The sequence below is a fragment of the Podarcis filfolensis genome, assembly GCF_964270895.1.
Source record: "Podarcis filfolensis genome assembly, chromosome: 14".
Taxonomy (NCBI): domain Eukaryota; kingdom Metazoa; phylum Chordata; class Lepidosauria; order Squamata; family Lacertidae; genus Podarcis; species Podarcis filfolensis.
In genome coordinates this window covers 20,748,157-20,771,867 of record NC_139616.1, presented here as the reverse complement: position 1 = coordinate 20,771,867, position 23,711 = coordinate 20,748,157, and the positions used below count along the sequence as shown (strand labels likewise).

The 23,711-nt window shown below is 43.4% G+C and overlaps 2 protein-coding genes across 17 annotated transcripts in view; one reads left to right on the top strand and one right to left on the bottom strand.

Annotated features, from left to right (window-relative positions):
* The window catches only part of MEF2A (myocyte enhancer factor 2A), a 98,854-nt gene extending 87,915 nt beyond the window's left edge, over nucleotides 1-10,939 (top strand). For all 13 annotated transcript variants that reach the window (XM_083586739.1, XM_083586747.1, XM_083586741.1 and 10 more), the window contains 2 exons: nucleotides 2,796-2,922; nucleotides 4,751-10,939. In XM_083586739.1, coding sequence (XP_083442865.1) covers nucleotides 2,796-2,922; nucleotides 4,751-5,090 — 467 coding nt within the window. In that variant the 3' untranslated portion in view covers nucleotides 5,091-10,939. The remainder of the gene's footprint in view (nucleotides 1-2,795; nucleotides 2,923-4,750) is intronic.
* On the bottom strand, nucleotides 10,390-23,577 carry LYSMD4 (LysM domain containing 4). 4 transcript variants are annotated; one of them, XM_083587013.1, is made up of 4 exons: nucleotides 21,898-23,547; nucleotides 20,598-21,266; nucleotides 18,929-19,219; nucleotides 10,390-17,691 (listed from the first exon to the last, which is right to left on the bottom strand). In XM_083587013.1, the coding sequence occupies exons 3-4, from the start codon at nucleotides 19,202-19,204 to the stop codon at nucleotides 17,107-17,109; spliced, it is 861 nt and encodes a 286-aa protein (XP_083443139.1). In that variant the 5' UTR covers nucleotides 19,205-19,219; nucleotides 20,598-21,266; nucleotides 21,898-23,547; the 3' UTR covers nucleotides 10,390-17,106. The 4 variants fall into 4 exon arrangements, with proteins under 4 accessions (XP_083443139.1, XP_083443138.1, XP_083443140.1 ...); XM_083587012.1 differs by lacking the exon at nucleotides 20,598-21,266 and having other exon boundaries at nucleotides 18,929-19,217; nucleotides 23,468-23,577; XM_083587014.1 differs by lacking the exon at nucleotides 21,898-23,547 and having other exon boundaries at nucleotides 20,598-21,274.
* Nucleotides 23,578-23,711: the final 134 nt, after the last annotated feature.

Below are 23,711 nucleotides of genomic sequence, written 5' to 3'. Positions count from 1 at the left end.
CCCAGAAAATAAAACAAAGCCTGTCCTTACAAATATTTAACCTAGTACCTTGTTAAGCATTTGGTGTGGTCACTGAGAGGTCCCATCTACCCTGTTTTTGCTATAGGAACTTGAGCATCTATGGCAATGTCATATTGGACTCCTTTGACATTGTGCTGGCACAGCAGTTGGTGTGTCTTATCCTAATCACCTACTTGCTGGCACAGCAAATTTGCAGGGATGAGCTCCTGGAGAGATGCGTAATCAAGCATCTGAGGTTTAAACTGCTGTATCTCAAAGACGATTCAATCCCTAGAAGCTCCTGTTAAAATATAATTGAAGGACTTTGACCTCTCTTAATAGTGCTGTAGGCCCTATTAGATGCTCACACCTCTTTCATGAACATTCAGACCTAATTTAAAAGATGTCTCTGGCTTACATTTATTTTATTTTATTTATTAAATTTGTATACCACGTTTTTTATCTGAAGATTGCAGGGCACTTCACAACATAAAAAGACAAAATGAAATAATAATAATAATAACAATAATAACAATAATAATAATAATAGAAATAGACAAAAGCAACATGCATTATGATTTTTGGATTGATTTTGCATACTCAAGTGTTCTTGATTTTGAAGTCCAAGGAAGTTCTCTTGACTTCAGTCTCTGATATCCTAGACGATAATTTATGGATTAAAAAAACCACCCGGAGATGAAAATTGTATCTGTCTCACGGGAACACACTTTTATCTCCTTTCCCCCCAAGAGGGTAGAGCATATATAAAGCTGTATTAGAACGTGATTAAGTGTAGAAAAGCTTTTACAGCTCTCTTTCCAAATTCAAAGGAAAAACAAGTGATAATTATGAACCGAAATAACTTCTTATGTGTGAATCAGTAGTGATAACACTCTAAGTACTATATATCCTAGATTTAAAACTCAAATATCTAATTGGTCAAGAACATAGAGGTTTAGTTTTGCATGCTGCATTCATGCAACTTTTGAGAGAGATGTTGTTGCCTTCAACTGTTTTGAGTCAGCCATTTTGCAGCACATAAAATGAAAAATGGGTCTTAAAAAAAATGACAGGTAACATGCAGTTCTTCAGTCTTTGTTATGCTGTCCATGGGAGCTTGCTGTTAATTCCAGCATTCTTCCCTTCCTTATGAATGTGCACCTAGAATTCATTTTTGGTATATAAATTCTATCAAGGATTCTTGTACTTTGACTTGCAAGCAGAAAGCAGATAAAGACTGTCATGCACAGGCTCACAGCTCCTGCCAGTGTTTCAACATTCATCCCCCAAGAGCAAAAATAACAGCAGAATTAATGGTGGGGGGGTTTATTTTGCCTTTTGTTTTGATGGCACTGTAGTCTGGAAAGATGGTAGCAATATGCCTTGGAAACCAAAAGGGCATGAGACAAAGCCGCAAGTAACTTGGGAGAGTCCTCTTTGAACCAATCTCATAGCTTCCAAGGAATGAGTTTGATGTAAAATCCATGCTACTTGGAGACTGATGTTTCTCCTTTCATATCAGCATTTGCAACTTTTGCTGGTGTAGAATGGATTTCTGCCTTACCAAATTTCATTGTCTGAATAACATTCCTTACTAGTTTCGCTTGCCGTGAACTTGCAGGGGTTGCAAAGTGCTGGTTTTAAAGCTGTAGATTTCATCATGCACTTTAACAGTGAATCTGACAGTGAATTCAGGTGGTTGAGTGCTTATCAGTTTGGAAGTGAAACCAGGGGCACCCCAAAACTAGGCAGCTGCCTCTGCATTCTTGGGGAGTAACTTTAGCATGCAGAAAGTTTGTACATTGGAAGTGTTAGTATTACAATGTGTTTGTGGTTTTATTGAAATTTTAATAGCCTAATTTATTTGTGTATGCTTTTTTCGTCACACTTGGTGAGCTTAGTAGCCAATGGATGTTAAAAGAAAAGAAAAAGAACATTTAAAATCTCCAAACTGCCCTCAAAACATCTGTCAGGTCCCAGGACTTAGAGAATGTGGGTAGAAAGGGGCAGGGATTGTCCAAAGGTACCAGAAATCAGCAGACTATGTGAGTCTTATCAGTTAAGTGTATGTTTGAGAGCAGTTCAGACATGCCAGTTTTTGCAGGGGTGGGGGCTGCGGGGAGGAAGAAGAAGGAAGTTGGCTGTTTCAGACTTATAGTAAGAATCCTGGAGAGGCAGGTTAAGTTTACGAGGCTGTTGTGAGCAGAATCCCTCTTGCTATGCTATATAGGAATGTTTCTGGAGGAAGTAAAATTGAAAGCACACCTTTCTCCCTCTCCAGAACCAGACCTACCCACCCATGCAATATAGCAATAAAAAAAGCTCAGATTTGGGACTCAACCTGACCTGAGCCATTTGGCACTACATAGGAGACTAGGTGAAGGTCAAGAGAGAGAAGAAAGAAAAGGGCTACATTTGTCCATTTTCTTTTGAGTGGATTATACAGGAACATAGAGGGGGGAAATATAGCTTTAGAAAAGTTAGTTCTCTTTGGGCCTAGCCTTGAGAGTCACTTGAATGGAGGGCATGTGTGAATTACACTTTTTAATAATGGTATAGAGAAAATTTGCCCTTTGGGTCTTGAGGTGAAGTTAGCAGTTTTAACATCACAGTCTTCCAAACCAGGCTCAAAGCCGTTCTGCCATAGTGTGCCTGAGGGAGTTGTCATGGATTCAAATGCCTGTCCTCAACACAGTGCTGGCTGGTGTCAGCCCATGAATCTGTAACTTACACTTTCTGATGAATACATGGTACAAATAATTTTCCCCCCTTTCTTGCTCCTTTCTTCCTTTCAGATTATTCCTTGACTAGTGCAGACCTGTCGGCCCTGCAGGGTTTTAACTCCCCAGGAATGCTGTCATTAGGACAAGTATCTGCCTGGCAACAGCATCATCTAGGACAAGCAGCCCTCAGCTCCCTTGTGTAAGTGGGAACACACTCCCGCCCCCATTCCCTGGAGGATTGGCAGCCTTTGCTAAGTTACATCCAACTAGGCACCTCTTCCATTTAGCCCACAAGCTCAGACTTGGCCCTATTTGGTTAGGCACAATGCTCTTTAACACTTCACTTTGAGTGGGTTGGGTATACATGGGTAGCTGCCTCGGTGTACATACTGATTTGTGACTTGTAGGTGTTTTGCAACTCAGTGGGCTTGGAAAATTATTTTGTAGGGGAATCCTTCTGCTCCTGCTTGTGCAGTCATTGTCCAGCACACCTCCCCCACCCTGCAAATAGTGATATTTTAACCTTCACTTCATTTGAATAAATACTCCAATACAAATGAAACTGAGTTGACTGTGAATAAACTAAGCGGAGGGGTTGCCAGGAACTGGGCCGCACACTTAGAGCTTGTGCATATGGCTCTAAATAGATTGCCGATCTGAGCACTCAGGCCTCTATTACTGAATTGAAGGAACAGCAGCACTTAAAAGTGCTCTATTAGTCATGTACAAACTTGGTTTTTTATAATTGTCCTTCATGACAGTTTCATTAAGCAGACTGGGGAATGAGTGATCTCAGGCACCCTCTGCACCCTCTATGTTGGGAGCTGCTGCAGTTGACTAGATGGGTTGTTTTGGATTGCAGCAGTGTAGCTTGTTCTGTAGTGGCTAAAACACCGAAGGGCAACATTATTTTATTACATACACCTGTTTTTAAAACTGTTGATTGAATCTATATTTTGATAAATTTTATAGTGTGCTGTTTTTAAAGTCTGTTTTTATCTATTTAATGAGTATTTTATGTAAACCGCTTAATAATTTTTTTTAATTAAGTGGTATATAAATCTTGCTCCATTGGTTGGATAATAATGCACTGTCCTGGACTGTCTCAGCATCATAAATCTGGGTGGTGCATGAACACCTGTTGTGCATAGCAGTTGGCCTGGTTTGCACGCAATGCTAAACCATGACTTAGGGCTAGGTGCAATAGCCTCTGTGACTCTCATCAAAGCCTTGGACTCAAAGACTCCCACCTCCCCTCATAGGAATATAGGAAGCTGCCTTATACTGAGACAGGCCACTGGTCCATCTAGGTCAGTATTGTCTTCAGCAACTGGCAGTGGCTCTCCAGGCTTTCAAGCAAGGGACATTCCCAACTCTACTTCAGAGGTTTTCCTTACATGCTAGCAGTATATAAATTTTGTTGAATAAAAGAAATTAAAGAAACATGTAGATACTGGGGTTTAAACCTGGGACCTTTTGCATGCAAAACAGATGCTCTACCACTGAGCTACAGCCCTCTTCCTGCACAACCAGGAGGAATGCAGTTGGTCAGTTGCAAAATAAGCTGACTTCAAACCTTGACTTGTTTTAACATACTAGAGTTTATTTTTTAAACCACACTTCCTGTTCAAACATACCAGCAAGCCAGAAATTGGGGAAAGCAGAACGGAATCTCTATGTGCTTGTCTTTCTGGTCACACAGTGGAAAGGGAAGGGGAAGGAGCCTTGAGGGTGGGGGCATTCAGAGGCTCAGGCATGTAATGCCAAGCCAGGGTTTAGCGTTGCCTGCAAACTAGCCCATGGTCTTTTGGAACAGAAGGGTATGTCAAAACTTGCGTACATGCAGCCAGATTTGTTCTCAGTCTTGTCCAGCGTTGGGGCTTTTCCTTTCCCCCTGCCGTTTCCTTTTGTGTTTGCCTTTCTGAAAGTTTGGGTGGCAGGGCTGTGCCTTGCTCATCTCTGTGAAGCCCTCTAAATAACATTGCTTTTCTCCTCCCACCCCACCTCCGGTTTGAATTTTTTACTAGGACTGGAAGCCAGTTATCTCAGGGTTCCAACTTATCTATTAACACCAACCAAAACATTAACATCAAGTCCGAGCCAATTTCGCCTCCTCGAGACCGAGTGACCCCATCCGCGTTCCCCCAGCAGCAGCAGCAGCAGCAACCTCAGCAACAATCACGTCAGGACATGGGCCGCTCTCCCGTCGACAGTCTCAGTAGCTCCAGCAGTTCGTACGATGGCAGCGACCGGGAGGACCCGAGGAGTGACTTCCACTCGCCGGTTGGACTGGGAAGGCCCCCCAACTCAGAAGACAGAGAGAGCCCGACCGTAAAGCGGATGAGAATGGATACTTGGGTGACATAAGCTTCCCATTCTCCCTTTTCTCCCTTCCGTTTCTACTTTTGAGTTATCCCAATGAACAGTCCTGACATATCTAAATTTATAAATAAGGACATGAAATAAATATTTATATGTATATACATACATGCATATATATAAATATATATATCTTTGTATACATATACATGTGTGAGTGTGTGAAGCAAGGCACACATACTCTCTCTTTCTCTCCCTCACACACAAAATCAGCAGGCACTTAAATACCAACTCCTCCTATAGCTGCAGATGCCCCGTGGTTTTTAAAACACAGTATAACAGAAAAGAACCCTTCCTAGGTATTGGTCTAGTCTGGCACTTAACCTGGACTTTGCTCCTTGAATAATGTAACCTGTTTTGCAAAATAAATGTCGTACCCGTATGTAATCTACCAAACTAGATGGCCGAGGCGTGAGGGCTCGCCTGTAGTCGTGTTCCTGTGTGTGTGTGTGTTTTCCAACAGCCGTACTGTCCCCTGTAGTTAAGAGTACGCTTTGTAGCAGCAGAGCCGTAGAAAAAGAAAGCAATACTGTACATAGAATGACCTTTATATTACCCAATCAAGCATGGGTCTCTCTCTCTTACGAAAGGGTGCATGGAGAAGGGCTGGCAATGTTGAAAACAAAACAAGAAACCCCCAACACCTGTATTTGCACGTGCAAAACTATACTGGGTCAAATTAAGGGTCCCCCCCTTTTTTCCTTTTACCAAGTGTGAAAGAGAGACACAAAGAACGTGCATGGAATATTCAAAAGATATTAGACTAGAAGATAGTCCGTAAAGAAAATTTTAATATATTAAGTTATAATTGGAAAATGTTTGAAATCTTTCTTACGTTCCTCCTACCTTTTTAAAAAAAATAGAGAAAAACAATTTTAGCTTGTGTATATTTTTTATTAAAGAAACCATACCCTTCTCTAAGACTATATAGAAAGTTATATACAGTACTTTTGAACACATTCTGCTATGAATTATTTATATAAGCCAAAGCTGTATGGTGTCGCGCTTTTTTTTTTTTTTGTAGAATATAGTTTTGTTTTTTGATTGTCTATTTTTTTGGTCTTTTGTTTTTAGGGGAGGAAGGAAAAAAAAAATCTTGCAGGCAGAACCTTGGGGAAAAATAAGCCATGAATACTTATTATTCTATATGTAAATTTAAAATTTGAGCCAAACTTTGTGTATATAGCATCTTAAATATATTATCACCTTTTGGTGTAAGTACCTATGTATTGTACGTTCGCCAGATTAAAAAAGTATATTTTTGTGGATTGACGCCAACTTGAAGAAAAAAAAAGGCGAGGTCCTTATTAAGTAGAGTATTCACTGTTTAATATTTACTATTTTGTTCAATATACTGTACTTCCTTTTGGATTTTAATTAATATTATCCAGATTTTTTCAGAGGGTGTTTTAAAAAGGGGCCGTTCCCCACTCACTGGTGGTGAATGTGTGTTAAAACATTTTTGTGCTGTATGGTAAGGCTTCATAATACATTTTATAAATATATATATACATATATGTGTATATATATACATATATAAATATATGTATATAGATAGCAAAGTGATACCCACCCTTCCAATCCCATCCAGAAAACCTGGTGTTAAGTTCATCCTGCATAAATAGAAAATAAAATGCATTGGGGAGGGGGTAAAGGCTGTGGGTTGTTGCCAAGGTTAATCATACTCAGAGTTGACTGATTTGAAATTGACATGGCTGACTTAAAAGTCAACTAATTTCAGTGGGTCTATCCTGAGCAGAATTAAGGTGGTTACAACCTGTTATTTTAAAACTGCCTCTTTGGGGGTGGGGGAGATTACCTTATTGTTCATGCTGAAGTAGCAGAAACATACATCAGAAGCAAAAAATAAAAGGGTTTTGAAGTGGTGTGTGGGTTGGGGACAAAGTGTTTCAGAAGTTTCCTTTTCTTAATGCTCGGTATCCTTTAAATAGAGCACCACCTCAAGTGATGTGGCTGGTCAGTGCTTTGTATGTGTGGGGGGTAGGCGGCTCTGATTCTACAATCGCAGCTTGAGAGCTCTGCTTCTCATGATACCTGTGGAAGCAACACGTTTTCTGAAACATCTAACTGCAGGGAGCGATAGTAGGCCAGCAGAGCCCTGTGGCATGTTTACATAACCAAGCATGTTTTGTGATGCATATTTGAGTATGTACGTGCTACATCTTTAGGGCCAAACTAGATATGGTGTTGAACGTGTCCTTGCATTTGGATGTGCACGCGTTTTAAAGCAGGGGTCAGCAAGGCTTACTGGGCATGGGCCGGATCGCTCCCGTGGAGATCCTCCTTGGGCTGGGCCGGTGCAGTGCGACGCAGGAACTCACATCTGTGCATGTCCGCGGTGCCGGAAATTGTTTCTTTGAATGCCCAGACACCGAAAATCACGCCTGCACATGGCTGTGGCGCCAGAAATCGTTTCTGTGCATGCCCAGACACCGAAAATCACGCCTGCGCAGAAGCGATTTCAGGTACTGCAGACATGCACAGAAGCGATTTCTGGAGCCGCGGAAGAGAGTCCCTGCACCGCACTGTGCTGGTTTAGCGTAGCACGCGGGGACTCGCCTAGCGGGTGGCTCGGTTCGGGGGTGGCTCATGGGCTGGTTAAACGGCCTCCATGGACTTCTTCTGGCCCATGGGCCACAGTTTGGGGACCCCTGTTTTAAAGCATTCAAATTGGTAGAGGTAGGATTTTAAACCTCTCTCTCCTGTTGCAGTTCTTGACTCTTCCAAAGCTGCTGTTTGCATTAGGAGAAATGCTCCCATTGATATTTATTATTATTATTCTTTATTAAATTTGCATACCACCCTTCATCCGAAGAGCCCAGGGCTCTTTGTATGAGAATACAAAATCTATAATAAAGCAAAAACAGGTGCACTTAAAGTTTAATTTACTGTTGCATTTGGCTTGGTCTTAATGAGCATACGTTGGCCGTGCATGCCAAAGTAACACATGCAGTAGCTGAACTCCCCCCCAAACCCCTTAACCTATTATAGGAGAAAGTAAAGCCTTTGTTACCTAGAAATCAGGATTTAAAACAACCTAAACTCTCTCTAACTTTTGGCAAAATATCAATAAAACTAAGCAAGAACCAAGAGTTGAATGGAAGCTCTCAATTTACTTTTTCTGTAATATATCCTCAAGTGGCTGCCTTAGTTATTTATTTTTAAAGATAAGCAAGGTATGGGCAAAACTATGCCCTGTATAACTCATTTCACCTATAATTCTTCCCCACCTTATGTAAAAACTGTACAAACTGGTGGTGGATTATGTGCTTTATAGCTGGCTCCGATTTAGTTTTCATTAAGGGTTCTGTAAATGCATAAGCTTCTAGGATCTCTCTTTCTTAGAAGCATTTTGAGGAACTTATGCACACTAGGTACTGTTACTTCTGTCTGGATAGGGTAGAGCAGAAAACGTCCCAGTGGTCTGTCAGCTTCCTCCCCCCCCCCCCCCAAAAAAAAATCACACTTAACACAGAAACCACACCACCGCTTCATAGATCCTTTTGATGCTTCGGATTGGTATGATTCTCCTGCACTATTTATGCACCTACATGAACTTTGCTGTACATTTGAATGGGAGTTCTTCATTTCACATTTACTGTCTGATTTCTTGTGTGCCTTAATGAGATGGCTTTGCTGACTGTATCCCAATAGTCTCTTATTCCTATGCAGGTTTGTAACGAGTTACATCAACTTTCCCCCCCGTTAAAAAAGAAAAAGATATAGTTTGGGCTTTGTACTTGAATCGAGCCAGTCAATTTTCTTTCTTTCTTTCTTAAAGAAATAATAATAATCAGTTCTTAGAGTCAGACTGTTAACTCTCAGCTAATCTCCTTGTTCCAGGATCAGGTCCTATCCATTGTCTCCTGCAAAAGAGCTTTACATCATGAAAACAAAACATGCTGACTTTTTTTATGTAATTAACACTAATAATGTAACTCTAGATGTTTTGAAAGTCTTACACAGTGGTCCTAGAGATAAAGATAGTTGCAGCAGGGCAGAGGATTGTGTGTGTGCGCAGCTCTGTCCTGTACTTTGGCATGGGAGCGAGTCAGTGTTTCTATGCTGTCATTTGCTATTCCTTCGTACCAAATACTAGATTTTGCACTGAAGCACCTGGCCCCATAACGGCCCAAAATGCCTTTAGGCTGGTACACTGATGAGCCCCCTTCCCCAGGCCCACTGCACTGCTCCATTGAATAAAAACCTTAATATTGCAAGGCACAAAGTTAAAAGTCACTTAGCAGTAGGCTTCTCCCTCCCCCCCACTGGTGAAATGTTTTGCACTAGTAAAACGTTGTTGCACAAGAGAATTCGTAAGCAGGTTGCTAGTAATTTGGTTGTGCAATAGATTGCGACATCTGTTGCGCAACAAGTTTCTGCTAGCGCAACTGCTGCATCAAATTCCACCTGCTAGCACCAGAAACTTTGTGCTAGTAGACAGAGCAATGGGGTACAGCCCCAAGTGTTGTAGCTAATGTGGCAGCAGAGGCTTTTGAGGGTCCCACTTTGGCCAGAGTCCTCAAACAAGCTCTAGTTTCTGAGCAGAAGTATCTCATGCTTCTTAGAAAACCATTTTTGCAATATGAAGGGAGTTAGGCTATATCATTGCAGGGCAGAGGTCGGGGAGACAGAAGAGGGTGCTATTTAAACTTGCTGAAAAATCACACTGGGCACCTGCAGGTCCTTTGCTATGCCCAAAGTAGCTTTACATCTCTCAGTCCCCTTAAGCCCAAGGTTTTTAGGGCAACTGTTTGAAGCCATTCCAGATGCGAAGGGAAATACATGGTGTGGTTTCTGCGTCAGGGGAATTGTTGTTTGGAAGAGCTCCTGTGCCACACTCCCTATTTGGGAGAAACTGCCACGCCGGGCCTGTTAGCTTTTCAAATGCAGGGTGCTTTGGGCCGGGAAGTGCTTTCAAAGAAGTGACAATCTCAACCTCTGTCCTTAACAGGTTCTGAGGTGCTACTGGCTCTTTAAGAGGGCTGTACGACAGGTCTTGCTAAGATTCAGCTTTTGCAAATTCAACAGCAGCTTGTGCAATGAAGTTATTCAAAGACACGCACCCCTTTTATTTTTAGAACCATGGAATATTGTGACGGTAAAAATAAATAAAGTGTAAATAGAATCAATGGCATTTTAATTGAAGGTTGCAATTGGATTAAATCTTGTGCAAATCCAGATTGCTAGAATTGGGGTCAAATGTTGCATATGGTAGACATAGCAATACTGACTTGTTCGTACCTGGTATCTCTCTTTTTAAAAAAAGAAGTAAGGCATGTTGGAAATGCTTTAGCCTTTAAACTATAAAGGACACTAATGCATTGACAAGTCTACTGTGCGCACAAGAAATATATAGTAAATAAGGAACATAAATGACTCCTGCCAAATCAACCATGGGAAGAAGTTTAAAATTTAGAATGTGAAAAGACTTTAAAAAAAATATTGGGAAATTTCCTCACTTTGCTGTGCAAGAAAACACTGCTTTGCTATATTTAAAAAGAAAAGCTTTTTTTAAAATAAGAAAAAAATATATGTATTTGGTAAATGTTTGTAGTCAACAGTTCACAGACGAAGCTGTTTGCGGTTAAAGCCGTCTGGCGGCACAAGCTGGACTTTGTTGCCATCTTTGAGACGAATCTTTAAGAAAAAAAAATTAAGTTAATCTTTTTCCCTGAATGTGGTGTTTTTTTCTTCATTATACAATAAATATTCTAGTGAACTTTTTATCAAATGGTTAAGAAAATGCTAGAAGTTGTTGTAAAATATTTGTATCTTGCATTCACTAAAGTAAAAATACTGGCTTTTACTGTGTATATCGGACTCTCTCTCATATTTAAACTGAAGCTCTCAAATCTTTTTCCCTCTGTCAGCACCTAAACTTGGATTTGGTCCTGTTTCCTTGCCTGTAAAGATCCAGGCTTACAGGTACAAATGAAGCACTTGCATATATTTGAAGGTGTATCCCACCCTGCATTCCAGTTGTGAGCCAGGTAAAACAAGATGGAATAAAAAGTGTTTCCTTCTGGCTTAAACTTCACTGTTTAAAGAGGAGTGGCCCTCCAGATGTTGTTGTACTGTAGTTTCCATCATCCCCTAACCATTGGCCATGCTGGCTGGGACTGATGGGAGTTGGTGGTCCAACATCTGGAGCTCCTTGGATTCTCTGCTTCTTTCACCTTTTTTTTTCCAAATGCATGACTAGCTTTTAATCCTGGTCTTCAACATTTGTTTCCAAGGTTCATACTTATCCCCTTTTTCTGCCCAGATGCCTAGGTTAAAAAAATAAATAAATCAGTTGCCTGTGCAGTGAATGTTGGCTGCTCCCCCCCCCACCTGTTTGCTTTTAAGTAGTTGTATAGAAGAGGGAATTTTTACAAAGGCGAGCAGTCTTCCTTGTGTTGTCACTCAATTTTCCCCCAACTTTTTTTTTAATAAAAAAACCCTTTTAACATGTTATGCAGACATGGTGGGGCCTACTTGAATGATATAAAAATAAGCCTGTTTTTATCTGGAACATGTGGTAGACTACACCTGCATGAACTAATAGACACACCCTTCCTGTGTCCATTTGTTCATCAGTGCCTCTGTTATTTAGTAGGTGGCGAAAGATGCTTTCTGCTGGCCTAGTTTTAAACTTCACCACTGAAAATGACTTGGGTTTATTTGGACTGAATCATACCTTTTTAGAAAAGCTGATTCTTGCTCTCACCTTCACCTACGTGTTAGCTTTACTTCCTGGCATGAAGAGCAGGCTGGATTTATTAGTGGCTCCAGAAAATTTGTTGAGTTCCTTGGGCTAAAAATATTCAAGAGTGTAGCTACAGATGCTTAAAATCAATTCACTGTTGTTTTTCTTAGCTCACACAAATGCCTGTATGTTGACTCTCTTTTTTTTTTTTTTTTGCCACCTAAACCTGATTTTTGTGCAACTTTGTGTTAACTAATAAAGTTCTAAGATCCTGAACAGAGCTGGAACAAAGCACTTAACATTATTTACAAGATTTGTGGCCCCTGTGAGTAGGAAACAAGGAAGCATCAGGCATAACTTTTCCAGTAGGAAGTATGCTCCACTTTTGTATACTAAATGTTCTTTCAAAAAACAAAACAAAGCAAAAACCAAACCCAAGTTCTCTGCCAGAGACCATAAAATTTTTGTATTAAAACTGACATAAATCCAATTGTGCTAACTTTGAACATAGTATTTAAGAACATAAGAAGCCCATCTAGTCTAGCATCCTATTCTCACAGCAGCCAAGCAGATGCCTATGGGAAACCCATAAGCAGGACCAGAGTGCAACCCCCACTCTCCCCACTTGAAATCCCCACCCACTGGTATTCAGAGGTTGGTGGGAATTGTAGCCCAACAACATATGGAGGGTAACACATTGGCTATTCCTGTCTTAGGCTACAGTCAGTGGTCACGATGGGCTGAGCAATGTCTGGTTTTCAACATTATGATATGTCACCAGCTAAACATTGCGATATACTGCTGTCTGAAATAAGGATGGAACTATGTAGAGGCCAATGGGGAAACGTCCAGGCAGCTGCTACTACAGTGGTACCTCAGGTTACATACGCTTCAGGTTACATACGCTTCAGGTTACAGACTCCGCTAACCCAGAAATATTACCTCAGGTTAAGAACTTTGCTTCAGGGTGAGAACAGAAATCGTGCAGCGGGAGGCCCCATTAGCTAAAGTGGTGCTTCAGGTTAAGAACAGTTTCAGGTTAAGAACGGACCTCCGGAACGAATTAAGTACTTAACCCGAGGTACCACTGTACTTAGGAGTCTAAAACTGATACATTTTTACTTAGCTTTAACATATTGTTACAGCTGTTATTTTATAGTACAGAGCAACATGGGTGGCAGGAATCATGAGAGAAGTGATGGATCCATAGCTGTCAACTTTTCCCTTTTCTTGCGAGGAATCCTATTCGGAATAAGGGAATTTCCCTTAAAAAATGGGAAGCGTCAACAGCTATGACGATGACCCGATTACGGTTTCCCCACATCTTGTTTTTTTACATAGCACACACACACATTGTGATATCACCATGCCGACTGTTATGAAACTTACCACGATGTGGACTTCAAACTGATTTTGGACGATATATTGTTACATCACTTAGCCTTAGTGGGCACTGTACCCCAAACAGCTGGAGGGCATGACCACTGCTACCCTCTGCTCTAGACTGGCATAAGGATGCCTCTCAAATGTTCTCTTATTGTTCCCTATGTGTACTCTGCCCTTAAATTTCTGTGCTAAAGTAATCAGGATTCTCCACAAAGAAAATCTGAATTATGTGGCCTGCATACGTTATGCAAACTTTTTAATGATTATTTTTGCTAGTGGTGGGAAGGGCAAGGACACTGAAGCCTAAACCACTAGATATGTCTCCCACTTAAGTTTCAATGTCTGATGATGTACAATTTTTTATATATGCTGTAAGCCACCCAGAGTGGCTGGGGAAAACCCAGCCAGATGGGTGGGGTATAAATAATAATATAATAATAATAAATTATTGCCACAAAGACTAGAAGCTTTTTAAAATGAAAGCTGAGATTGTCAGGAAGCTGATTTCTGCAGCCATTAGTGTATTCTCTTTTTTCTGTATGGAGCTGTGCCGAGTCCAGACTCTATTGCTGAACCCCTTAAAAAAACAACAGACATTGCAAGACAGAGAAGCTTGGTGAGTCATGCCTGATCCTTGGCTGGGATTGACATGTGTCTAGCCAACATGAGAAACTCCATGCAAGTATTTTTAAAGGTCACTGCTCTGGATTTCCTATCTTAAAAGTCTTGTTTGTTTTTCTTTATAGCTATTTGATTGATATCACAGAATAAAAAGGGGGCTTCTTGCAGAGTTTTCTGAACACAGTCCTCACCTTCCGCTCTGCCATACTGTTCTGGACCAAATTCCTCTTTGTTGTAACTGCGTTGTCAGGTTTGCTGTGAGAGAGGTGGAATGGAAATTAATACTTTGTGCTCTGGCCCGAACATTTAGGGAGTGTCGTGTTTTGCTGTCTGAAAGATCTGCAGCTGAAACAGATTTAGCCTGTTTTCCATTACGATGAGCTTTTGCCAGTTTCCATGGGCATGGAAGACTTTGGGAGTGATTAAAGTGTGTGTGTGTGTGTGTGTGCGCGCGCGCGCATGTGCCTCCTGCCCCACTCCCAAATTAATGCTTTATGGAGAGAAGTAAAGAAAGCCTAGGTGGTAATAGCCTTTGTTGGTCTGAAGAGGCCCTGATCAGCCACAGGAACAGGCAGGCTACTTTGGGCTACAATGCTGTTTGCTCAGTTATAGTGATTCAAAGCATCTATAAAACTGCTTTTCAGGGCAGTGCTCTCCCAGTGCATCATGTACAAAAAGAAGAACACAATATACAGTGGCTACACAGGGGGTTGGGGAGAGAACAGTTCCACTGTGAGAGCCATTTTGAATGGCTTTAGGGATAGCCAACATGATGTCCTTCCATCTCTTGTTGGGACTACAACTCCCATCAGTCTCGGCTACCACAGCCAGTTGTTGGGGATGATGGGAATTGAGTCCAGGAAGGCAGTGGGCCACTTGCTCTCTCTTAGCTGGTCACTGCCTCTAGGCCTAGCCTACCTCCCATTCTTGGTGTGAGGATGAAATGGAAAGCAGGACCGCTCTTTATGCCACCCTAAGCTCCCTGGAGAAAAGGTGATGTTTAAATCTAATAATAAATAAGCAAGCAGCTAGAGGGCTCCACATTGGTTATGGCCACACCTGCTAGTTCGGGAAAGGCAGCCTTGAATAAATAGATTTTCTTTTCTGCCTTTTGTGTTTGCCATCTTACCAGAAGGACCTCTGGGAGCAATGGGTAGAAACATATGGCTGAAGGCGCTGAAGTCAAACTTGCAAATGGAGCCAATGTGAAAATGCGAGGAGTCTCCACCATCTGTATTCAGGAGGGAGGAGATTCCTTTCCACTGATGTTTAGAACCATCAGTCAAGGATTGGGGTCTTAGCCCTGGTGCTTGCTATTAAAAAAATGGGGCAGGAGTGCCCACATACGACTCTTTGCCTGCCTTGTATACCCCACCTTTTCTCCAAAGAGCTCTCAAGGTGGCCTATATTCTCTTCCTCCCTGTTTTACTCTCATAGCAAGCCTTTTACGTAGAGTAGGCTCAGGCTGAGAGGCAGTGGCTGGCCCAAGGTCACCCAGGGAACTTCGTGGCTGAGCAAGGATTTCAACCCTGGTCTGCCACGTCCTAGTCCAACACGCTAACCACTCCAATCCACTGGCTCTCCCCTTTAACCTTTGCATCTGTCTTAAAAGGAACAGCCGTTATTTAGTTCAGCAGTGGCTACAATAGCCTCGTCAGAGAGGGCACAGTGCATCAGACGATTGGTCCATCTTGTTCAGTGCTATTCACAGACTGGCCGTGGTTCTTCAGGCAAATTTTCACAGCCCTACTTAGAGACTGAACCAGGCACCTTCTTCAGGCAAAGCAGAGGCTCTTTATCACTGAGCTACAGCCCTTCCCTAAGCAGTGATGGTGGAGAGGGTGTGGAATGGGGAGAAGAGAGGATGAAGATCACCAGCAACACCACCCTGAGCTCATTAGAGAAAGAGGAGGCGATGCAAGTAAAATAGAAATCTTAAACCTTGTATCTCCCACGTATTTGTGTATGTGTAAACCAAGCTTGAGGGACGCGGGTGGCGCTGTGGGTTAAACCATGGAGCCTAGGACTTGCCAATCAGAAGGTCGGCGGTTCGAATCCCCGCGATGGGGTGAGCTCCCGTTGCTCAATCCCTGCTCCTGCCAACCTAGCAGTTCGAAAGCACGTCAGAGTGCAAGTAGATAAATAGGTACCGCTCCGGCGGGAAGGTAAACGGCGTTTCCGTGCGCTGCTCTAGTTCGCCAGAAGCGGCTTAGTCATGCTGGCCACATGACCCAGAAGCTGTACGTCGGCTCCCTCGGCCAATAAAGCGAGATGAGCGCCACAACCCCAGAGTCGGTCACGACTGGACCTAATGGTCAGGGGTCCCGTTACCTTTACCTTTAAACCAAGCTTGAGATGACGACTAGGTTCTTCTCTCCTTTTTTAGCAGAAGTGTATATGCAAAGAAAGCTTTATTGTATGCAAAGGAAGACTGGAGCTGCTCCTGCCATTTAAGACAAGATGACTTTTAATAAACTGGCAGTTAATTTAAATATATATATATAGCCCAGGTGATAGGCTAGGCCTGTTTCCTCAGAAAGACCAAACCTCAGAGTCTTGAAAGAGGCAGCAAGCATAAAATGAGATTTGCCCCCAATAACACAAGGGGGGATATGATCACATCTCCACCTTAAAGTGCTGTCATACCACTTTAAGAAGCCTCCAAAGCAACCTGGGAGCTGTAATTTTGTCAAGGATGATGAGAGTTGTTAAGAGACACCACCTGCAATTCTCCTCACAGACCTACCATTCTCAGGCTGGCTTCACAATCAATGGCTCTTCCCAGCGAACTCTCAGAATTGTCGCTCTATGAAGGGAATCATGGTGGTCTAACAACTCTCAGCACCCTTAACAAACTACAGCTCCCAGGATGCCTTGGGGGAAGCCCCGACTGTAGAATGTAAGGTGCAAATGTGGCCAAAATTTTTATAGCAAAAAGGGTGCACAGGGGAGGAGTGCCCTTCCCCCAGCTGAGTCTGCTTCTGATATCTGGCTGAAGACTGGTACTGGGGAGCACACAACCTACAAGAGAGTTCAGGTTCTTCACCCTCACTTGCACCCCCTTTTGCTGTTTAAAAGTGAGCCATCCCACCATTCCCTTTGTGACTGACCAGCCACTGTCCATGTCTTGCTCTGTCCTGGTCTTCCTTGATCTCATTTCCAAGTTGAGCTCCTATCAACTTAAGAAGCAACAACTGATCTGTTGTTGGCTCATCCCAGAACATTATTTCAAAGCAAAGAGACTTTTCTCCAATTTTGAGGGGTGGGGTAGGGTAACAGACAGAGTCATCCCCCTGATGGAAGGAAGTCTCCTCCTCTGTGGGTTTGGATAGTGGTCAAAGGTTCTTTAAGCACATGGAGGACAGGTGTCACCCTCACTGACCCATCAGTGTGGTTCACAGGAAGAGTTGTGTTGGAGGTAGTAGTCACTTCGAGCTGCTGGGTTTTAAAATAGACAATATAAAACACTGGCAAAATTATTCCTACGAGGAGCATAATGAAAACTGCATTCCACCACTGGATCCCACAGTCTGCTCCAGCACCGATTTCCTTCCTCCCTGAAGGTGACCAGTTTGGTGTTTCAATGCAATAGTCTGTGCTTGGGGAGACATCCAGCAGAGTTGCTTTCTCAATGTCCTGGTCGATCCCTCTGAAATACTGATCAATTTGCTCGGTGTCTTTGGAGCTGCCGTCTTCCTCTTTGGACCCAGACGGTTCAGCAGGCAACAACAGACCAGCTCTCTGGGCAGGCAGCAACACTTCCTGGGTCTCTGTTAACATGCTGTTGACCTTGACCGGAATCCTGATGGATTTTAGCGCATACAAGTCTTGCTCCTGGATGAAGTTGTTGACCCGCTTGATATCTGCAACCTAAGAGAATTCAGAAAGGGGAGATGGGGTGCGAAGTCAGTTATTGAGCTCTTTTTTCATTGTATATAAACAGCTCCTTCTAATGCAAATATTTATTTCATGAATCGCTTCTAAGGGGACACCTGAAACAATGTGCATTAATATAGTAAATGCATATATCAGTGTTGGCCAAACTTGGGTCTCTAGCTGTTTGGGGTCTACAATTCCCGTAACCCCTGACCACTGGTCTTGTTAGCTAGGGATGATGGGAGTTGTAGTCCAAAACCAGCTGGAGACCCAAGTTTGGCCCACACTGGCATATATGAAAGAGTTTCATATATAAAAACAACTGCATATATAGAAACAATTTTTAAAACACATACATAGCAGAAGCAGTTTAAGACAACAGCCGTACACACACAAAATCAGTTCAGATCAATGCAGTGACCAGCTGGGATAATGATCTCCATTTAGAACAGGTGTGGGGAACGTTTGGCCCGCCAGGTGTTGCTGAACTACAACTCCCATCAGCCCCTGCAAGCATAGCCAATGGACAGAGATGTTGGGAGCTGAGCAGTTTCTGGAGGGCCAAAGGTTCCCCACACCTCATTTAGGAGGGTTGTTGAAAGAGGAACCTCTTCAGTATGATATGGCAAAATGTGAGGGGAGGGATGTAGCCTTGGGTTCCTTGAGGCTGGGCAAATGGTCAGATTCGCTAAAAGGCAGCATCCTATGCTGCTGATGGGACAGGGAGCAAACATCCTCTCCTGCAAACCCAGCAGGAAGCTGCTGTCTGGGCCACACTGCCTGGGTGCACCTCCACAAGCCTACCTGGAAATGCTGGGGACTGAACCTGAGGCTTTCTATATGAAAATCAGGTGCTCTGCCACTGAGCTACTCTTTCCCCAAGTACACAAAATTCAGCAATCCATAACTGGCTACCTTTTTTTCCAGCTGACACTCTCATTCCAACTTCAAAGACGTTTCACCCAGCTATTTTTAGCAGGTGAGTTACAACAGCTAAACAGTTGTTACTCCTCTGCCACCCAAACAACAAAATGATTGGCATGCAAGCCTGGAAACTCCCAGCTTGACTTGGTTGTCAAAGGCTGCCCTTGGGTAGAAGATGCCTTCCCCCATCTTGCCTGTCCATGGAACAGAACAGAGTGCTCTTCCTTAGCCCTGCAAGGCTCTGAGCCAGAAATGTAAAAACAAAACAAAAACCCCACCACGGACGTCATCAATTGCTGCTTCTTACTTTGCATCCATACTGCAGTGCCAATTTGTTCAGATTGTCGTCTTTGCTAACTTGGCGTTCCAGCAGAACTACATCCCCAACTTTCTCTGCAGCAGCGTTGCGCCTCCGTTGCTCCTTCCCTCTCGCTCGCAATTCCATGATGTCAAGTTCCTCCTCTGACGAGGAGTCATCCGAATCCGACGGCCTGCTTCTGAACAGGTAAACTTGGCTGCTTGAGAACTTTCGGATGCTGGCAGGAGCCTGGAAGGGCTGAGTCAGTGCCTCACTCAGCCTCATGCTTTACAAAAACCTCTGCAACACAACACAAAGCATTTGGATTTTTATTTTTAAAATGATCATAAAATGAACAATATACCTTAGCAACAGTAGGGAATCTGGGATGCCACGGATGAAGCTTAGCTCAGCAGCCATGGCAGAAAGGTTCAGATTACTCATTATGCTGAGAGCCAGTGTGGTGTAGTGGTTAAGAGCGGTAGTCTCGTAATCTAGGGAACCTGGTTCGTATCCCCGCTCCTCCACATGCAGCTGCTGGGTGACCTTGGGCCAGTCACACTTCTCTGAAGTCTCTCAGCCCCACTCACCTCACAGAGTGTTTGTTGTGGGGGAGGAAGGGAAAGGAGAATGTTAGCCGCTTTGAGACTCCTGAAGGGGAGTGAAAGGCGGGATATCAAATCCAAACTCCTCCTCCTCTTCTTCTTCTTCTTCTTCTTCTTCTTCTTCTTCTTCTTCTTCTTCTTCGTAAGCTCTAGGACAGGGACTCAGACCATGCCCATCCTTTAGATTTTGCTGTGACCCATACTCTGACAACCAACTTTCTTTTTATCATCTTTAATACTGAAACCTCAAAAAGCACTTTTCCCTTTGGCTATTTCTGTGGCTTCTTGCACTGCATACAGGGTTATGAGAAGGGATGGCGGAATCAACCTATGTCTGGTCTATTCCATATCAGTTCTGCATTTAGTTCATCCACAAATCTGCCGCAGAAAATGGTCAGAACAATCTGGATTAAAATCCTGCAACTTTTTTCTTTTGGTATTTAAATACATATTATCTCATTGTACATATTTATAAACTATCATCACCATCATTATCTTTACTCTAAGGTCCCAGGGTGGGTAACAACAATTAAAACACAGTGTTAAAAACTGTTTAAAACAACTTACAGAAACAAAGTGGGTGCTAAAAATATACACCTCAAGTGTCCAATGCCAGAGTAAAGAGCTGTGTCTTCAGCATTTGTCAAATCGGGATAATGAAGGTGCCAGATGTACCGCTGGGGGTGGGGGGAAGGAGTTCCACAACTGCCACAGACAAAGCCCTTCCCCATTCCTCCCTCCCTGAGCTTCTGAGAACATAGAATAGTAAACATTGAAAGAGCCTTCTACAATTGGCCTGCATAGCTTAGTACTGTCTACACTACACTACATAGCCAATGTGCTGCCCTCCAGACCTTGTTGGACTCCAACTCCAACTGGCCCCTGCCACCATGGGCAACAGGGAAGATGTGGGTTGTAATCCAGCAACATTTAGAAGACACCATATTGGCTACCGCTGGTTTGCAGCAGCTGACAACAGCACTCCAGCATTTCAAACAGGAGACACCGGGGATTGAACCTGGGTCCTTTGCTTTTATTGCTGAGCCCATCCCCAAAGCAAAGGTTGAACATACCTTCCAGGTGCTCAGAGGTCCCCATGACAGGAGTGACTCTCTGCCTTCCAAGGCTAAAGATCTTTTGAAAACTTACACGCCCTGTTTCAGAACACTTTATGTCCCAGGACAGCCTGGCTTGCTTCGATGACTTGTCCACTGGCAAGTTGCATTGGGGAAGGCTCAGAGTGGCCCCTTCAAAATCGCTTTGGACCTTCAGCTATCCCATCCCTTGATAAATAATCATGACTGGGCCATAGACTCTGCCCCCACCCAGTAGTCTTTCTTCTTTAAGTCCAAGGATGGAAAATCAGAGCCACATGTTCAGGTTATCTTATTCTCAGGTCTTTGATCTAATCCTTGGGGAAAATTAAGAGCTATGGCTGTTCTCACTTACTAGAACAGATAAGAAGGGCCCTGCTGCCAAATCAAACCAAAAATCCTGTTTCCAACAGAGAGGAGAGACAGATGCTGCCTCCAACAGGCTCTCAAGCAGCATGAAAACACCCTCACTCTCGTCAGCATAGGATTTCCTTCCCAGGCCCCACAAGGCCTTCTCCTCTGTACAGCAGGAGAATGATGCCAGATAGGGGACATCACTGTTCAACTTTCTATTGTTTTGGTAGCGTATAATATTTGTGCCCTAACCTACCTGATTATAGTCTCCCAAATCAACTATTCTATTCTGAACTTAAAAATAGAAAAAAATAGAAAATAGAAAAACTTAAAAATAAGTTTTTTACAACCCACATCTTCCCTGTTGCCCATGGTGGCAGGGGCCAGTTGGAGTTGGAGTCCAACAAGGTCTGGAGGGCAGCACATTGGCTATGTAGTGTAGTGTAGACAGTACTAAGCTATGCAGGCCAATTGTAGAAGGCTCTTTCAATGTTTACTATTCTATGTTCTCAGAAGCTCAGGGAGGGAGGGATGGGGAAGGGCTTTGTCTGTGGCAGTTGTGGAACTCCTTCCCCCCACCCCCAGCGGTACATCTGGCACCTTCATTATCCCGATTTGACAAATGCTGAAGACACAGCTCTTTACTCTGGCATTGGACACTTGAGGTGTATATTTTCAGCACCCACTTTATTTCTGTAAGTTGTTTTAAACAGTTTTTAACACTGTGTTTTAATTGTTGTTACCCACCCTGGGACCTTAGAGTAAAGATAATGATGGTGATGATAGTTTATAAATATGTACAATGAGATAATATGTATTTAAATACCAAAAGAAAAAAGTTGCAGGGTTTTAATCCAGATTGTTCTGACCATTTTCTGCGGCAGATTTGTGGATGAACTAAATGCAGAACTGATATGGAATAAACTTAAAAATAGAAAAAATAGAAAGCTGGTGGTCAGCAAAAGAGGATCAAAGACTCTCTCAAGGCAAATCCCCCCCAAAAAAGTAGTATAAACACCGACAACTGGGAAACACTGGCCTGCAAGCGCTCCAATTGGACGACAGCCTTAACCAAAGGTGTCATGGGTTTTGAAGACACTTGAACTCAGGATGAAAGGGGAGAAAAGCACTAAGAGGAAGGCACAATTGGCAAACCCTCTCAGTGATCAACTCCCGCTCAGAAACCTATGCCCCAGCTGGATCCAGAATTGGCCTCCACAGTGTCTTACAGACTCACTGTTAAAACCATGTTTATGGAAGACAATCTTACTCGGCTACAAGTGATCACCGAAGAAGAGGAGGAGGAGGAGGTAGGTGTTGCTTTAACAAAAACATTGCCCTAAACTGGAGGGGGGGGGAGAGAAAGGGGACCAATTAAAGCTACCTGCATTCCCCATTATCCTCCAACCAGATCAAAAGACGTATCCTGGTAGAAAATAGTTGTGCAATTTTGGACTCTGGACTCAATTTGGCACACAAACAGCCTTTAGATGGTAATGTGTGTCAGCACAGCTTGAAGTAAGCTGGCCCTGCCCTCTTTGGGAGCCCTCATACTCTTTTTGCTGAGTCTCTGTTTGAAAGGCCCACACTGAGGGCACCACATCAATAGCAGCTCCACACATTAGGCAGTAAACAGCCTGGATAAATGTGGATTGTATTATACAGACTCCAGGATGTGCTTAAAAGCAAAAACATATCCCTTCAATTAGTTGACTAGCACAAAAGAGCAACAGGTCCCCGCCCCCCAAACCTACTGGGCTAGTTTACTAGATGCACAAACAAAGCTTTAGTTAGCATCCCAAACTATGACACACACATCCTCCACCCCGGAAGTCTTAAGTGCTGCAGTCCTGAATTTCAATGCCTCAGTCATCCTCTGCCTCCTTCTGCGTATGGGGTAGAGGAGTCCTACCTGCACACCTCAAAGAAGGCCATACAAGTAAAAAAGAAAAATCACACTCTCTTCACACCAACACACCCCTGGCTCCCTTTCTAAGCCCCTGGAGTAAAGAGCAAAGATTCTTACATTGCATTTGTTTATTGCAATGGAAACTGGTGTGTGTGTGTGTGTGTGTGTGTGTGTGTCTGTGTGTGTCTGTGTGTGTGTGTGTGTGTAAATACCCAGGCAAATTCTTTTCTCTGCCCACACTCCCAAGCAATAAAAGGAAACACTTGTAACGTGATCCTGGCCAGATCTACTCAGAGGCAAGTCCTAGTGAATTAATGAGGCTTACTCCCAAGGAAAGTGGGTTTTTAGTATTGCGAGCCAAACGCCTCCAAAAGCAAAGCCTGGTCTACTCAGAGGCAAGTACCACTCAATTAAATGGGGTTTACTGCCAGGAAAGTGTGGGGTTTAGAATTGCAGCCCTTACAAAGAACAGAGGAGCCCCCCAGTTGAAGGGGAACCCAGAACTCCCAGGTTAAAGGATGTCCCTTCTAGATCAGCTGCTCCTGATCTAATACTCCCATCCCCGCCAACCACCATTCAGCCCTACCTGCTTTTATTTGCAGGCGACCTGGTTCCCAGCTGCCCCTCTTCCTTCCTTCCTCTCGCCCCAGCTGCTTGGCCTCACCCGAACTTGCTGTGGGCTCCCTCTTCTGTCGGATAGTTCGGAATGGCCCAGGAAAGGCGGGCAAGAGCAGCGTCGCAGCCAATCGCCTGCTAGAACGGGCATGGCTTGTGCTTGGTGGGCGGAGGCGGGCGTAGAGCAGTTCCTTGAAGTCAAGTTCGGCGGAGAG